This window comes from Mustela nigripes, chromosome 3 (genome assembly GCF_022355385.1).
Source record: "Mustela nigripes isolate SB6536 chromosome 3, MUSNIG.SB6536, whole genome shotgun sequence".
NCBI classification, from domain to species: domain Eukaryota; kingdom Metazoa; phylum Chordata; class Mammalia; order Carnivora; family Mustelidae; genus Mustela; species Mustela nigripes.
In genome coordinates this window covers 110,127,613-110,146,357 of record NC_081559.1, presented here as the reverse complement: position 1 = coordinate 110,146,357, position 18,745 = coordinate 110,127,613, and the positions used below count along the sequence as shown (strand labels likewise).

General features: G+C 35.9%; 1 protein-coding gene across 1 annotated transcript in view; it reads left to right on the top strand.

The window, feature by feature from the left end:
• Positions 1-12,700, top strand: part of MAP3K2 (mitogen-activated protein kinase kinase kinase 2) — an 85,320-nt gene extending 72,620 nt beyond the window's left edge. The window contains exons 16-17 of the mRNA XM_059394501.1: positions 2,623-2,800; positions 3,632-12,700. Coding sequence (XP_059250484.1) covers positions 2,623-2,800; positions 3,632-3,857 — 404 coding nt within the window. The 3' untranslated portion in view covers positions 3,858-12,700. The remainder of the gene's footprint in view (positions 1-2,622; positions 2,801-3,631) is intronic.
• Positions 12,701-18,745: the final 6,045 nt, after the last annotated feature.

Here is an 18,745-nt window from a genome sequence, read left to right as displayed (position 1 = left end):
GGATCATGACCTGAGCCGAAGACAGAGGCTTTAACCCACTGAGCCACCCAGGCGCCCCTCTGATTTTTTTTAAATGTTAAAAATAGTATATGCTTAATAATATTAAGAAGTTATTTTCCATTCTTTTAGGTGTGATAAGTTTATATTTTAAAGACCTACAGTAAACTATTTGTTGATTGTAATGTGTTGAATTTGCTTCTGATAATGAGAAGGAGGAGGGAGTGGCTAGCAGTATGTGTGGTGGGGGAAGATTGCCCTGGTGGTTGTTGGGGCTGGATCATGGGTACATATACTATCTTGTCTGCTTTTGTATGTTTGAAAAGTCTCCTTAAAAGCTTACTTTTTTTTTTTTTTAAGATTTTTATTTATTTATTTGACAGAGAGAGATCACAAGTAGACAGAGAGGCAGGCAGAGAGAGACAGAGAGGAGGGAAGCAGGCTCCCTGCTGAGCAGAAAGCCGGATGTGGGGCTCGATCCCAGGACCCTGGGATCATGACCTGAGCTGAAAGCAGAGGCTTTAACCCACTGAGCCACCCAGGCGCCCTAAAAGCTTACTTTTAATGTAGTTAAAATGAGCTTTAAAAAATTAGTAAGTTATTTTGGGAGCTTGGCTATACACTTTCTCTTCAGCCCTTCATATGAGTTTACTCATTGGTTTACTACTGCTGATTATTTCATGGCTCTCCCAGTCTGTGACCTGCTCAGGACTGCTCCTTCCCAGCTCACAGACTGAAAAAACTGGTTTGTTTGTTGCCCTTCCTTTGGCTAAATACTTTATAGGCAGTGGCTTTTTTTTTGGCAGTGGCTTTTTTTGACAGAATCTTTCTGTAAGTTTTAGATGATAGGAGATACTAAATAGGCAGTACTTTTGTTGAAGGTCTGGTACCATGGCATGCTTAGGCTTATGGTATGCAGAGAATGGATCCAGCATTCTCTCTGGGAGAGAGGCTTTGGGGAGCCATGTTAACTAGCCGTGTTAACTAGCCTGTTAACTAGGCTGGGGAATTTTCTGGGAGAACAGAAAGACAAGTACAGAAGTCCATGGTGGGGATGAACAGTCTGTATTCTCTCTGTTTTATAATGCAGATTTTTCTCTACTATTCACTCTGTGTTTTAGAGGCCATTAAAAAAGGATAAAGGGACAAATAAGGAGTTCTTTTAAAAAAACATGGTTAAGCTTATATAAGACTTAAAATAAGAATAAAAATAATTTATGTAAGATGGAAACCAGCTTTATAATCCTAGAAGATTGAGTTCAAAAAATGATAGAAGGGAAAAAAAATAATGATAGAAGGGAGAAACAAGAATAAAAAGTAAATGAATCCAGCATCCAGATCTTGATTTCTGATACCATTCGCCACTAAAAGGAACCAGGGCTTCTTGGAGGAATGACAGATTCTAGGACGGGTGGAGGAAATACACAGGTTGAAGCCAGAGCATCCTTAAGCACCAAAAAGTAAGAAAATGCTTAAAAACAACAAAAAACCCAAACCAAATAAGAATGCAATGATTCAGGGTATGGCAGAGGGACACAGAATCCAATTCAAAGAGCTCCCAATGGCCAAAGCTGGAACAACTTGAGCCAAAAAATAAAGTCATATTTGATTATGACTCAGAGTATAAAATATCTATGTGGTCATACTGATATAAATGAAAGGTTGAATGAATAAATGCAAGAAAGGAGACAAATATACCATACAGAGTAATTACAAATAATTTATGTAGCTACTCAGCCTGGAGCATAAATCCTCACACCTTGATTGTGGGCTGTGCGTTGTGAACCTCTTCCAAAGATTGCTGTATGGAAAGAGGGGAAGGGTAAATCACCGTGGGGAGTTCAGCAAACTCTATCTCACACCCTGTGATCAAGGTCCATTTATAGTAAATAGATAAAATATTTATAGTAAATAAAAGTAAATAAAATAAAAATAAAATTTCATAAAACTAAACAAAATTTTAAAACAGAAAGGTCAAAGCTTACTTAGAAGAGAGATTAAATATAGAGACATTGAGAAACAAAATTAGTATAAAACAAAATCCAATACTAAGAAAAACTGGAATGTAAGATAAGTAACATTAAATTACAGTAGAGGGCCCTGGGGCTAATAATAAATTATATGTTTATTAAAAAAAGATATAAAAAAATTACAGTAGAGGGGAAGGTGCTAGAAGTTGTTGATTATGAAGGTTCCATAGGAAGTTCCTGAGGAGAGCTAGCTTCTCAGGGAAATGAGCTGCAAAATGGGCTTTGTCACAGAGAAACTGGGGCTGAGAGCCTTTGTTGCTTTCTGTATCCTCCTCTGAGCTTCACATTCTTAGCCCTTTTCTCCTTTTTCTTCTTTGTCATCCTTACCTCCTACTGGCCCCAGCCCTTATCACTTATGAGCCTTCTTAGGTGCTAAAGCATACACAGCTGACTCTAAAAATTTAGTTTGTGCAGTAAATTCTTAATGAGCCCTGGTTGTATGACTGGCATTATACCAGGTACTGTTGGGAAGACAAAAAGCAGCCTAATTTTGGAGACAGACTGATGAGTCTACTAAGTAATTATTTGCCATTTTTTTTTTAAATTGCAAACGGCCAAAAAAAGTAATGAATTGAGGATGTTTTCATATTTTTAGGTGCAAATATTCTGCGAGATTCAACAGGCAACGTCAAACTAGGAGATTTTGGGGCCAGCAAACGGCTTCAAACCATCTGTCTTTCAGGGACAGGGATGAAGTCTGTCACAGGCACACCATACTGGATGAGCCCTGAAGTAATTAGTGGAGAAGGCTATGGCAGAAAAGCAGACATCTGGTAGGTTTTGATGTTAGGTTTGCCTATGTGCTATGGTGAGTGCTGTGAATTGGGTAAGACGGATGAATCACAGACCTGTACCCCTGAAACAAATAACACATTATATGTTAATTAAAAAAACAAAAACAAAAAACACTTGCCTTCGCACATAATTTCACCCAAAATGGAAGTTACTGAGCCAGATTTAAATGATCTTTGGTAGTTTTGAAGTAGGATGCCAGGAATACTTTTGTTTTAATTTTTTTCTCTTTTTGGCTTAATAATTAGCTAAGTAAATGGAGTTCTTGAGCCTGTCTTCCTTTCTTCGGGGAGGGTTTCATCTAAAGCAGATTCCAGCATTAGAAAACTGTCTTTGTTTTCTATCCCTGAGGAACTTTAAGAGTTACTAATCTTTTTTGTTAGTATCATGTAATTCAGTTATCTTTAATTAATAATTTTAAGTTAAAAAATAAAGCGGCTGTTTCCTGCTTTCCACTCAGAATTGTGTTTAATAGATATTCATTTTAGGCACCTAATGGCTGAAAGAATTTCTAGTGTTTGTGTTCTTTGTAATAAGATAAACACAAAAAACTATGTTTAATGTCAATTTAGAAAATTATATAAGGCAAAAATTATAAAATGAATAATGTTCTTTGCCTAACCATTTGAGTTAGTCTCCCATTGATTTTATGTTTAAATTATAGTTTTATATAATTACAACCTTTTAATGAAACTTTAAACTTGAAATGAAGTTGTATTTAAATGTAAATGGATGTTAGTTGTGTTTCTCATGTTGTAGTTAAGTGACTTTCCTTCATGATGATACTATCTGTGTAATTTTTCCCTCCCTAGGAGTGTGGGCTGTACTGTGGTGGAGATGCTAACTGAAAAGCCTCCTTGGGCAGAATTTGAAGCTATGGCTGCCATCTTTAAAATTGCCACTCAGCCAACCAACCCAAAGCTGCCACCTCATGTCTCAGACTATACTCGAGATTTCCTCAAACGGATCTTTATAGAGGCCAAACTGAGACCTTCAGCTGATGAACTGTTAAGGCACATGTTCGTGCATTATCACTAGCAGCCAGTAACCTCTCCTGTGCCTCTACCCAGCTCCCATCAATTCATTCACCTTCTCTCTGACTGCACTTTTCTTTTTTATAAAAAAAGAGAGATGGGGAGAAAAAAGACAAGAGGGAAAGTATTTCTCTTGATTCTTGGTTTAAATTGTTTAATAATAATAGTAATCTAAATTTTTTATATTTAATCTTTTTTTCCCTTACAAGAACTTGAAACTCCTTTTTTTTAAAAATTTTTTTATAATGTACTGATGTGGTTCAGAGAGATAAAGCACTTTAGTACATAGTTGCTCTTTTTAGTACAAACAAATCATTTAGAATACCTAAGGATTAGAGAGTCTTTCCCCATGTCACTGACAGATTGGTGTTGATGGGGAGACATGGAAAACAAGGAGAAGAAAATGATGTATGATTTGTAGTTTTTAGTGATTAGTATTTAAAATAGATCCTCATTTATGGGGTTGAGCCCTAAACTTGAGTTTAGGGTAGGTACTCAACTTAAAGAATATAGGTTCCTTCTTATATCTGTATTCTTTAGATCCTAACCTCTGTCTACCAGGCTTTTTGCTCAGTAGGAGTCTTGATAGAAAATATGAATCTCTAAGAGGTATGTTTATTTGTTAATCCTAACCAGTATAATAAGCAAATACACTATAATAGATCCATGTTACTGGAATCTGTATACCTTGAGGGATAGCTTTCAGCTTTAAAAAAAAAAAAAAGAGAGAGAGAGAGAAAGATACTATATTAGAGTAAAGCAGATATGAGAAGTCAGCAAATCCAAATTAAAAGGCAAAAAGAGATTGGTGTGATTCAGTGTGTGGGCAGAAGAATCCACATTTAACAGTTAATAGAAATAATGAAAAGAAGAACTAAATGTTTAGTGTATTTTAAACTATGGTCTTTACTGGAGGGAGAAAGTCCCAAGATTAAGGGAAAAGAGAAATAACCAAATCATGTATCTTCCTATTTCTAGCTCCAGATTCCCCATAGATAACATTCTTTGGGAACTAAGAATTTAACTTGGGGCATCCACATGTTAAAGCTAGTCTCATGAGATAAAAATCCTTGTTCTTGGGATCACAGAATACTAAAGCACCTCACAAAATAAGCTACCGTGTAAAACAGTGGTTCTCAAATGTTGGGTGGGAATAATTTTGCCTTGCATTTGGCAGTGCCTGGAGAGTTTTTCATGTCACAACTAGAAGGATCATAGTGGCATTGGGTGGTCTGAGGCCAGGGATGCTGCCAAAAAAAACTACACTATACAATACAGCATCCCCATCTGCTAACAAAGAATTATCCTGACCAAAATGTCAAAAAGCGCTGAAGTTGAGAACCTGATGTAAAGACCAGCCCCAGTTATAAACTAAAAATAGCCATTTACAGAGTAGGTTCCTTGCAAAAAGTATATTTCCGAGAGAAAGAGATGCAATGCAGAAAAAGGGTTTTATAAGAGCCGATACCACTTCTTCCAAGTCAAGGGTGAACAATTTCAACAAACATCAAATAGCAGTCCTTTCCTTTACCAGCTGTGTATTAAAACCAGATCAGTAACTTCCATTGTAGAAACAAAATGAATTTAAACATGGAACCTATTAAACCCAGCCATCTGTATATATTCTTTCCTCAAAAGTCAGTTCATAATTGTGGGAAAAGAAAAGCATATCAAAACAAAGTATTAACTACTTTATAAGAATGTTTAAAACTGCCAGGTATTACTAGTATAACATACCCACCAAGAGCAACGACATCCAGTGGAAAGAAGCATCTGGGAAACTCCCACTATCTCTGATGGACTTGTGCTACTGAAAAATATGAGTAATAGCGGTAATTTAGATACTTGCAGTTTGTTTCAGCATATTAAAGCAAGTGCTAAGTACTTTATTTTTAAAGGTTAGGAAATAGTAGTCTTTCTGGAGGCCCTAAATGTGAAGCCTTTTGTGGGATTCATAAGGGACTCGAGTATTTTATTTTCTGCTAAAAGATATGCTCTTCTAGGGGCTGTTTTAAAATACTTTGTTTATGAAGTTGGGTAGATCTTGGTTTCCTGGATCAAGGTCCTATCTGGCATTATCTCTAGGAATATTTGAAATTCTACTAGCTAGTCTGAGAAAAAGTCAAAGCACAAATGCAGTTGTCAAGGCTTCTCCCATACATTTATAATTAAAGGAAGCAGCTTGCAAGGAAGAATATGAATTAGTGGCCTCTTCCCCCTTGAAAATCAACTGCCAAATCTTGTGCTATAAACGTAGTCCCCAAGGATGTGGATCTATTATAATTTCTTTAGCTTTTATGAGTGAAGGCATCTCTTCTGCTTGAGCAAGATTGTGGTATCTGGACCAGTGGGCTTTTCCTTCATTCCTTCGTCTTGTGTGGTTTTGATTTCCTTGTAGCTCATTTTTGGTTTGCCAGGGTAACTAGCAGTGCAGAATATGAGAGAAATGCTCTTTAGAGAGAAATCTTAGGGGGCTGTGAAGCCCAAGGCAAAATTGTTTGCTTTTTCCTTCTCTAAATGCTATGGAAGATAAAATCACCTGAAAAGAAACTACTACTTTAACACTGCTGCAGAAGACCTTTGTTTTATAAGAAAAATATGGAAAAGTATTGTTCTTTATGTAAAGACTTAAAAATAGACCAATAGTTTACAGAATTATTATATAAAATGTGATGTGAATTTATTTCAAACAAGTTATAAAGGTACCAAAAATGACAATAAAAGTTAATATATATAAAAACTACCAGAACAAAAAAGCTTAAGGTGGGATGAGGTATGAAAGACTAAAGGTAAATTTTAGAAAAAATTTTGAAAGGAAACCCATTAGGGGCAGTTAAATATGACACTCCAGTTTTTTTTTTTTTTCTAATAATGGTATGGATCAGAAATGAAATTTGAACTTTTAAATATGACTCTAAATATACTTGTTTTTTTAATGCAGAACTGATTCTTCTATACTGTAATGTTTCTTTGCTGAGGTTGGAAAATGGCCAGACTGCTGACTTTGTGCCTTTAAAATGCATTCTGCTTTGATAGTGGCAGACTTTTTGGTGCTGGAGAAGATTCACTAGCAGTCTTATATGTGCTTTTCAGGAAATATCTTTCTACTTGGGCCTTGAGAGATTCAAAATGGCATGAGTTAGGCTTGGACCAAATATAAGATCTTTTACATTGCAAACAAACTGTATTGAATAAAAGGGTTGAAAAATAACATAATGACTAATGGAAATTTTGATGGTTGGTAATTCTTTAAAATGTACTTAAAAGTATACAGACTTTGAAGTTTTCAGTATGCCTATCTTGAAAATTTTTCAATTTTTCTCTTTTACAAAACATGTTTCTAACTTGAAAATGATTAAAGATGATTGCCTTAGAAAGTTCTCAAAGGCAGTCAACCTTACATAATTTATATGAGATTGAAATGTTAATGCACAGTCTGAAATGTAAAAGAAAAGTTAAAACTTATTTCCGAGTAAGTTGAATTGGCTTTCAGTTGAGAGAGCCTTTATCTTATTTCCAATAGAAAGTACAGTAAAAAGGTGGATTTTTTTTTTTTTTACAAGAGTTTTCTGCTACTAGAGCTCTTATATATATCAGGTCTGGTCTGTAGTACTTCTGAGATGGTGTTGTAAGATATGTGAAGTCACTAAGAAAAGTAAAATCTGGATAGTTTATAGGGACGACCAAGCTTGGGTGCAAAAGCCAAGATACTTGTCAGATGCAGACTCTGAACCACAGCAGAGCTCTGTGCCAGTGGTTTTGAGGTCTAGAGACCAGTAACTTGATCCAGAATACCTGGTGTCAGTTGAGTATAGAAATCTATCAATTTCTTTTAAAGAGAGTGAATCTTTTTTACTTGCTTATTCAATAATTGTGGCTTATTATGTCAGGTACTAGATTAACTTATCCTTAAGTAGGTCACGGTCTAGGAGGAAATTAGGCAAACAAATACACTTATTTCATGGTATACCCTAACTCTGAAAGTTTAGTAGTGATGTTTTTAAACATCACTGTTTTTTATGAAGTGAGAGGAAAGCAATTTTGGGCAATCATTGGCTATTGTAAACTAAAATGCCATTAATAGGGAAAAAGTATCCCCAAATTGGAGGGACCACATAGGTCAGGTGGCCTCTGTCTCAGGACTTCCTCTATATAAAAAAGTCCATCCCCTACTCAATTCTAATGGTGAGGGGCATATATCCCAAAACATGGGTTTTTTTCCTGCTTTTTCTTTTAAAGGGAAAACAGTTTTTAAAGTCTAAATTTTTAAATGTCCAAACCATTTGATAGAAGTTGTATTCTGTCAACAGTGTTACATATGCTAGGATCAGGACAATTTCTTGAGCCCTTATTGTTGTATTAAGTTTGGTCTTTTTACAAATGTAATGCTCATATTTATTTGAATTTTAAGATTGATTAAGTGTTAATGAAAAGCAATTTAATTGTTCATTTTTGGTAGTGCCTTTTTCTCTGTATGCCTTAATTTTATTTTATATCAATAATATTTCAAGTTACCCACCACAGGAAGGTTTTTCCAAAATCAGTAGGCTTCAAGAGTTCATTTGGCCTTAGGACTGTGTGTTGGCCCATAAACCTTTCTTAATGCCTGCTTCCTCCTCCTACCTTTTTCTACCTCTTTTATTTTACATATATATATTCTCCATATTTTACATATATATGTTCAAAGAGAAACATTAGCATTAGTCTGTAATAGACACACTGCAGTCTCCACTAGACGTGAATGCCTACAATAAGGATAGAAAGAGGTATTCTAATTCTAAGAGACGTAGAGAATTGTTTTCCAGCTTGGTGACTTGACTTTCAATCACATTGGCACTGTCCAAATTCTTTGTATATCATGGTTCAGTTATGATTTTCATAGCAGAGCTAGAATGGTTAATTTTGCCCTAAAGAGGTCATTTAAATGGTTTACAGTGTTAAGGCAATGAAACTTAGGGCCATGTGCAAGGAATCCAGGGATAGCAGTTCTGATCCTTACTTTTAACTAACATTTTGACTAAAGCTCTAGCTTACTTTTCTGTGAAAAGAGAAAGTGAGTGTGTGCGTGTGTGTGTGTGCGTGCGTGTGCGTGCACGTGCGTGTGGGTGTGAGAGAGGGAGAGAGAGTGATTTGGGGCAGAGGTGGGAAGGAAGGAAAAGTATGAGTGTTCAATTAGATTAGTCTCTGTACTAGAAGAACAACTGAAATGTGTATGACCTACTGATGATGGATGAGTGTAATCGTCTTCAGATAGGAACGCCAGCACATTTTCCACAAGTAGCTAGTACAAGTGATTGTTTAATAAAGGTATTTATTGTAAATTGCCAAGCTCTTGGTTGGTAAAAGTAGATTAAAATTGAATTTGTATGTGTGTATAATAGTGAGCTTATATATAATTCTGAAATAGAAAATAATTGATTTTGCATAGTTCTTCATGAGCTCTTTGAAATAGAAATTCTTCCAGACATTATGAAAACAAGCTTCCTTAGCTTACCAAGTGTTCAAAAGGAAATTGTCTTATACCTCTTTTTGGTTGGCTAGGGAAGGCGTGCTGTGAAGCCACTGTTCTTACTTCATAGTTGTCTGTAGCTTTGCTTTGACTTCTGCCACAGTCTGGACAGGATGCCCTAATAGGTATGGGAAGTGTCAGGGGCAGCCATCTCTCCATACTCACCTTTCAGAGCTGTAGATGATGATGAGCTTTTAGGGGAGTCTAGAGAATCTTCTCAGTGATAGAGCAGACCTGGTTCAGTTTCAGAAAGTTGAGGGTGGAGTCCTAGTTAAAGAGAATGAATTTTTATTTGTTGCCTGTATACAGCCTCATGTAATTCTTCATATTTTTCGTAATTATGCATTTTCATTGTAATATGATATTTTTGTTAATAACAGCAAAGGCATTGAATCAGTGAGTACTGTTCTTCCCTATGCCTGATGACTCCTTGTTTGTATTTGCAATCTGTATTATCAGAATCACTTTAAACCAAAGCTTTTATATTCCCTGCACACATAGCCAAAATGATTATCACTGTTACTTCTGCCCATCTGTAAGCTAACAGTAAAAGCATGTTAAAGCAGGTACTTATAGAATTTGTATCTCAACCTATCCTTCAAGTAAAAAGACAGGTGCTCAGTGTTTGCATTTAGACATACAGAACTACATAAACATTACAAATTTGAGCTTGTACATGTGCCAATTTTACTGTCATTTGACCATAGATGCATATACATATACGTTGACATATGATGCCTCAGGTTGGTGGCATAGTTTCTTCCTAGTGTCTTAACATTTATGAACTTGCGTTTTACTTGAGAGGCATTTTAGGAAAGCTGTGAAGAAAAATAGGTTTTGGGCTGATGTCTGCTCTGTGCCATAGACATTTTGGAACATAGGGAAGAGCCTGCTGTCTAGTATACATGCAGAATTTGTTCCCAGATAAGGATTTCTGAGTCCCCCTCATGCCAGTTGAGAACGGTAAAGTTTGTGACTATACTAAAAAGCACTTTTGTGTTCATTTATTTACATATTTTTATAATTAAAGAAACCCAACATGTAACTAGTGGTGATTTTAGCATAAGCATTACTTGGAGAGGTAGGTCACATTTTAAACTCTGTTAGCTACTTGGGCTCCAAAATGGATTTGACATATTCTCATTTTTCCAAAGACTTTTTTCCACCTGGGAAAAGAAGAATGACTAGTGGAAACATTTGAGTTGGGAAGGCTTATGGGCAAAGGAAAGTAGGCCAGACCCTTGCAGTACACCCTGTTCAAGTGCAAGTACAGTGTCTATGGATAAGAATACTTCTTTAAAAACAAACGATTGTTTGTAATACAATCTTAATTAGTAAATAAAAAGTTTACATTTTTTCTATTGGTTTTAAAATTTGCTACCCTGCATTCTGAAATATTATAAGAGTTAATACCAAAAATACTTTTAATGTCTGACATCTCTTACATTTCACATGGTTCTTTTTATTCAAATATCATTGTAAATAAAAGTAAACTTGGATAAATTTGAAAATAAACTTGTAATTGTTGCAAACTATGATTATCAATTTGTAAATTTACCCTTTGACCTAATGTATATTTTTTAATGTAGCCATTAAATTGTCTGTATTTAATCTATTAGTTTCTCTCTGTAAACGTTTTTAATCTCAGTTGAATGCTGGGCAGTTTATAATTATGTACAAAGGTGTTTTTTTCATATCAAAGTTGACTTTTGCACATTTTTGGAAATGTTTAATTTGTACACTGATTTACTACTCTGACTAATAATTGTTGATGGGTGTATGAGTATCATGAATGCGTGCATTGAACTACTGTCTGTGTCTTTATATTTTAACTTCTTTCAAGATGTAGCCATCAGTAACTGCACTGCTATTACTGACTTAAATGGACCTTCTTGCTTTTACAAAGTATACTTATCTATGGTTCTATCTTTGTTGAAGAACTCAGGAGTTCAGCATCACTTTCTGATTTTATATGTATTCTAAAATCCACGACTAAGTTGAAAGTATGCTTGTAACTCTGGGTATCAGGGGATGTGTGTGTGGAGATGTCTTTGTCTGTAGGCACATGTATATATCCCAATAATTTCTTATTTTCATTTCATTTCTACATTTTTATGAACTTGTTTTATAAGGGTACTGTTTAGTTAGAATAATTAAATATATATAAAAGCTTTCTGAGAGATTATTTACTATATGAATATATTTTCAGCTGGCTGATCAAAAATATTTTTTTAATTTTGTTTTTAACCATTTGAAATGTATTTGTATCTCCAGAATTGGATGCAAATTTACTTAGATATAAACTAAAATATTCTTGCAAGGAAGGGCATTGAATTCTCTTTTGAGAATTCTGTGAAATGCGAATTAAGAGGAAAAATGGGTTTTAAAGCAGTAGCAAAAACATACTGCCCATTAAAATGGCCTTTGAATTCTCAAAGCTATGAAAAAATGTGAGAAACTAAATTGTCTTGAAGAGATGTCAAGATTTTTTTATATCTCCAGTTGCTGTTGGCCTGTCCTGTTGTTTTTGAACATTTCCTATATCCGACCCTAAAGATTTCAACTTTTAGTTTTTCTCTTTCTGGGCAAAGTCAAACCGCATTATAAAACAGTACATTGACATATTGTGATCCTCTGTAATTGACTATAAATTGGTTTAGGAATATTTGAACATACATTGTTGTGTCTTTAGACTGTACTGTGTATTTTAAGTACTGGCAGAGAAAGAATTGGAAATTAAATTTCCAATCTGACAATGTTATTATACTAAAGGAAAACCTTGTTTTTAATATGCGGTACCACATAAAAATTATTTGTATTAGGAATAAAGTCCACTGTTGAAGTTGAATGTCACTAAGTGTATTATGTTACAAGGAGCCGGTATGATTAGAAAAACCTACCAGAAGCCAGATACAGTGTGGTATGTGCCACATTTCATGCACATTTTGACTTTGTGTTGTTCATTCAAAATCGTGCTTGTAAAAATGTATAAAATTTCTGAGTTTTACAATATTTTGTACTTATTTTTTCTTGTTGGTAAATAGCTTTTTTTTTTAAATCTAATGTGAAAGAAACCATGTTTATATTTTGTTAGTGATCAATGACTTTGTTTATATGGAAATTTGTATATTGTTGGCTCACATCTTTGTTTAGATTTATCGTGCATGAAGGCCTGCAATAATTAGCACAATGAAATTGCTTTTTCTTACATGTTAGTTCATCTTTTTTGAAAGACTGTGGTGCAAAGGCTTACTCTGAGTAACCTTCTGGACTTTGGAATGAATATAAATGAATGGCACTTTGAGTGTTAATAAAGCTGATATTTATTTCCACTGTGATTGATTTGTTACAATCTGTTCTTGGACACAGTGTGTTCTCCTGTTCCCTCCTTTGCCTGAGTTGATCACCTTCTAGGAGACCAAGCACAGACTGACCCCCCAGAGGGGAAACATTGCAACCGAATCTTCCTAGGGTATGTCTGTAATAATCCTACCCAACATGCTCTGCATATGGGCATGCAGAGCATAAAAGATATGCTCATGCATATCTTTTAATGGACACTTCAATTATCCAGATCAGAAATGAACAGTGATTAAAAACAGAAACAAAGCCTACTATAAGAGTATAAGCAATGGATGCTCCAACAGTATTATAGATCGTTTAAATTAATACCTTCATATAGATGGCATTTTATTGGTGCAAGTCAAAAACCTCAAACTCTTATATATCCTCTAAGAATTAATCCTGTAGAAATGATTGGAGATGTGCTAAGGTTTATCTATAAAAGCCCCACATTGAGGCTCTGTATGTCCCAACAATAAATGCTATTATAACAAAGTATTACAAAGTGGCCGGCTTATAACAAATTTACTGTCTCTGCTCTGGAGGCTAGAAGTCTGGCATCAGGGTGTTAGTAGGACTAGGCTCCTTCTGAAACCTGTAAGGGAATCCTTCCTTGCCTCTTCTAGCTTCTGGTAGCCCCAAGCATTCCTTGGCTTATGGCAGCATCAGTAGTATCTCCATGTGGTGGTGTCCCTCTGTGTGTGTTTCCCTTTTTTATAAGGACACCAGTCAATGGATTGGGGCCTACCCTAATGCCCTTATTTTAACTTGTAAAGACCCTATTTCCATCAAGGTCACATTCTGAAGTTCTGGAGATTAGGACCTCAAAATACTTTTTTGGGGGAAACCCATTACAGTCTCACCTGTGGCCCCTGAAAATTTATATCCTTCCCACATGGAAAATACATCCAGCCAATCCCAACATCCCCAGTCTTCCATAATTCTAGCATCACCTTTGAAGCCAGTATTTCATCTACACCTCACCAACTCATTTAAATGTCATCTGTATCTGTTACGGGGAAGACCCAGGGTGAGTTTCATGCTGGAGCAAGATTCCTTTCCCTCTGGGAACCTCTGAAACCAGACTAGTGATCTGCTTCCAGAACACAATGGTGGGATGGCAGAGGATGAACATTTCCATTCCAGAAGGGAGAGGTCAGAAGGAAAAAGGGGGCATGGGTCCCAAACAAGTATAAAACATAGCAGGGCAAGTTCCACTAGATTTTAAGACTTGAGAATAATCTTCACGATCTCCATGTGTTCTGAGGAGCCTGCTGGCATGGTGACATTGCCCCTCACAACCAAGGAGTGGCCCAAAGACTTAGTCACTTATGTCCAGGGCTTGTCCCCTCTGGGGGGTCTCAGGGCTGCCCTCAAATCATTCTTCCCTCTTCTTGAAGGACAACATGTCCACAGCCAAATAGTTCTATCAGTTCTTCTTCTGCCTACAGAATCACAAATCACAGCCAGCCTTTCATTTCATTTCTGTCCCCTTGCAAACCATCAGCATTTCTGCTGAGATAATTTACTGGGTCCATGGATCACAAACCCAATACCTTCAGCAAATGGTTGTCCAGCCACAGCCTTTGTTGTTTTCTCCAGAGCATACTTTCTCATTATTTGTGATATTGATAAGCTGAGGCTTTTCCAAATCTTCAAATTCTAGTTCCTTTTTGCTTCATAATTCCTTCTTCAATTTATCTTTTTCCTCTCACATTTTACTATTATCAGGTCACACCTTCCACCTTTGCTAAATATCCAACTTCATTGCTTTCAAGTTCTACCTTCTACCCAAAAGAACACAATGCAGCCAACTTCTCTGCCACTTTATAACAAGGATCATCTTTTCTAGTAGTTTCCAATTCATCTTCCTCATTTCCCTCTGAACCCCACCAGAATCACATTGAATGTTTGTGTTTCTATCAAATCTAGGCTTTTTCTTATCCTGCATCTCAAAATTCCCCCATCCTCTACCCATTACCCAATTCTAAAGCCACTCCCACATTTTAAAAAGATTTTATTTTTATTTATCTGACACAGAGAGATCACAAGTAGGCAGAGAGGCAGGTAGAGAGAGAGAGAGGAGGAAGCAGGCTCCCCACTGAGAAGAGAGCCCGACTCGGGACTCGATCCAAGGACCCTGTGATCATGACCTGAGCTGATGGCAGAGGCCCAACTCACTGAGCCACCCAGGAGGCCCCACTCCCACATTTTTATTTAAAAATATTTAAAATCGAAATGTAGCTGACAGAAAATAATATGTTTCATGTGTGCAACATAGTGATTCAACAATTCTATACATTATGTTTACCATGATAAGTATAGTTACCATCTGTCAACATACAGAATTATTACAATGTTATTGACTATATTCCCTATTGACTTTGCATTCTTGGGACTTATTTTATAGCTGAAAATTTGTACATCTTAATCCCCTTCACCTATGTTGCCCCCCCCATCCTCTGCTCTGCCAATCACTAGTTTTCTGTATTTGTGGGTTTGTTTCTGTTTTTGTTGGTTTATTTGTTTTTTTAGATTCTGCATATAAGTAAAATCATAAGGGGTTTGTCTTTTTCTGTCTGACTTATTTTACTTAACATAACACCCTCTAGGTCCCATATTTAGGTATGGGCAGCACCCCACTTCCCTTTACCAAAATCAGTATTAGAGTTCTCCAGAGAGGCAAAACTTCTGTGTTGCAGAATTCCTTTTCCCTTGGGAAACGCGTCTTTGCTCTTGGGGTCTTCAGCTGAATGTATGTATACAGCCCACCCACATTATTGAAGATATTTTGCTTTACTTAAAGTCTACTGCTTAAAATGTTAATTTTATCTAAAAACTAAATAGGAGCATCTAAGCTGTTGTTTGACCAAAAAAAAAAACAAAACCCCAAAACTGGACACCATAATCTAACCAGGTTGACACCAAAATGAATCATCACAGGGATTGAGCAAATAAACTAATATGTCCATACAATGGAACTCTTCACCATGTATTAATGACTAAAAGAAAGCAAGTTACATGAGATGTATAGTATAATCCCACTTTTTGCTTAAAAATAGAAAAAATATCGGGAGAATATATATGTCACTCAAGTGGTGGAGTTATGAGTGGTTATTATTTTTGCTTATATGTAATATTTAAACTTTTATGATAAATGTGGTGTTTTTGCCTATAACAAAATATCTCCCTGCCAGCTTTATTGAGATATAATGAACATATAACATTGTGTGAGCTTGAGATACACAATCTGTTGACCTGATACACTTATATATTGCAATATGATTACCACCATAGCATTATCCATTATATCATATGACTTCCATTTCTTTATTTTGATAAAAACAATAAGATCGACTCTTTTAGAAACTTTCAAGCCTATAATACAGTATTATCACCTATAATCACTATCCTATAGATTAGCTCCCTAGAACTTATTTATTTTCTAACTGGAAATATTATTCCTTGGCCAGCAACTCCCTATTTCCTCCACCCCCCTCAGCCCCTGGTAACCACCACTACCCTATTTCTAGGAGTCCAGATATTTTTTAGATTTCACTTGTGATATATTATTTGTCTTTCTTCATCCGACTTCCCTTAGCACAAATGTCCTCAGTCCATCCATTTTGTTGCAAATGTCAGGATTTTACTCTTTCTCATTGCTATTTCATTGTGTATATATATGCACCACATCTTCTTTATCTATTCATACATTGACAAACACTTAGGTTGTTTTCATATCTTGGCTATAGTGAATAATGCTGCAATAAACATGGGAATGCAGATATTTGAGATCCTGTTTTCATTTCCTTAGAATGATACCCAGAAATGAGATAGCTGGATCATATGGTAGTTCTATTTTTATTTTTTTGAGGAACCTCCATACTGTTTTCCACAGTGTCTCCATCAATTCATGTTCTCACCAACAGTGCACCAAGGTTCCCTTTTCTCCACATCCATACCAAAATCTGGTATATCTTATACCCATTCTAACAGGTGTGGGGTGATAGCTCATCAGGGTTTTAATTTGCATTTCCTTGATGCTTAGTGATTTTGAGCATCTTTTTATGTGTTAGTTGACCATTTGTATGTCTTCTTTGAAAAATATTGAGGTCTTCTGCCCATTTTTTAATTGGATTGTTTATTTTTATGCTATAGAGTTGAGTTAATGCTATCAAATTTTTAAAATCTACTTTGGGATATTAACCATTTATCAGATATATAGTTTGAAATATTTCCTCCCATTTCATAGATTGCCTTTTCATTTTGTGATTGTTTCTTTTGCTATGGAGAAACTTTTTAGTTTATTGTAGTCCCATGTATTTATTTTTGCCTTTGTTGCATGTGCTTTTGGTATCACATCCGAAAATTGTTGCCAAGAGCAACGTCAAGGAGTTTTTCCACTATGTTTTCTTTTAGGAGTTGTATATGGTCTCAGATCTTACATTTAAGTCTTTAATCCATTTACAGTTGATTTTTGTGAGTAGTAAGGGGTCCAATTTCATTCTTCTGCATGTGATTATCCAGTTTCTCTAACACCATTTATTGAAGAGATTACACTCTCCCCATTGAGTATTCTTATCAAATATTAGTTCACAAAATATTTTCTTAATTATGAAAACATTATATTAGTCATTTTTCTTCATCACCTCCTTCACTAAATTAAGCAGGCTTGGCAGTAAGAACTTTTAAAAAGGCCATATGTTTAACCTAGTATTTTTATTTCTCAGAACTTACTTGGGAAAATAATTCAAGATACATTTAAAGATTTATACACGATGTTAGTCATCACAGAACTACTTCTATAACAGGACAAATTGTAACTATGCCAGTGCCCCCCAAATTTGGGTTTGGCTAAATGAATCATGATACTATGATACCATGAAAAATTAAAGTCATTAAATACTCATTCTAACAAAGGGTGAAAAAAGCTTAAGTTAGGGGGATTATAAAATCATATGTCCAAGTAACATCTTGGTGTAAAAACAGCTACTTACAGAAGAAAAAGCCTGGAAGAAAATAGACCAAAATGTAAATACCTGAGGGTGGTATATGTATGATTTAAATAGCCTTCACAGTGCTTTTCTGTTTTCCAAGACTTTTACATAGCATGTAGTATTTAATCAGATGGAAGATAGAAAAGTGGAAAATCGAGTTTTAAAGCTATGGTTCCTCCACTTCTTGCGTGAAATTCATTTAGAACAGGGACCAAAAAACCTTCAATTTACTGAAAGTCATTTAGCTGAGAACTGATCTCCGCGTTGCAAATTCTGTGGCTGAATTTCAGCTGTTCAAGTGATCAGCAGTGTTTAACACAGGGGATCACTTCCTCTACCTTGAAATGCCATCATATGAAAGCAGTACTTCTAGGTCTCCTTATTTCCCTACCTCTCTAACTGCTCCTTGACTGGTGTTGCCCCAATTCTCCACCTTCGAGCCTCCTCATTGTAAAACGTATCCCAAACTTATCTTTACCTACATTCATTCCCTAGGTACCCTCCAACAGTTCTATAGCTTCAGTACGATACATAGGTTGACAATTCCCAAACTTACATTTCTAGGTCCCTGTAATTCAGGCTTACACCCAACTGCCTTCTTGACATTCATTTTATTTAATTGTCTATTAGCACACTCCTATGTTTTCCCCAAAACCCATATGTTTGAAGCCCTAACCGAAATTGTGAACTGTATTTGGAGACAGAACCTGTAAGGAAGTGATAAAATTTAAACGGAGTCATAAGGGTGGGACCCTATTCTGGAAGGGCTGGTGTCCTTAGGTGAAAAGGAAGAGACACAGTTCTTGCCCTTCTCTCAACCCCACAATGAGGACACAGCAAGAAAGCAAGAAGGTGGTAATCTGTAAGCCAGGAAGAGAGCAGGACTTGATCTTCAACTTCCAACCTCCAGAGCTGTAGGGAGATAAATTTCTGTTGGTTAAGTCACACATAACAACATGTGGCATGTTATTATTGCACTCAAGTGGACTAAGATAGCCACTCACATTCAGTGTGTATAGAACCCACCCTTGAAACCTGTACCTT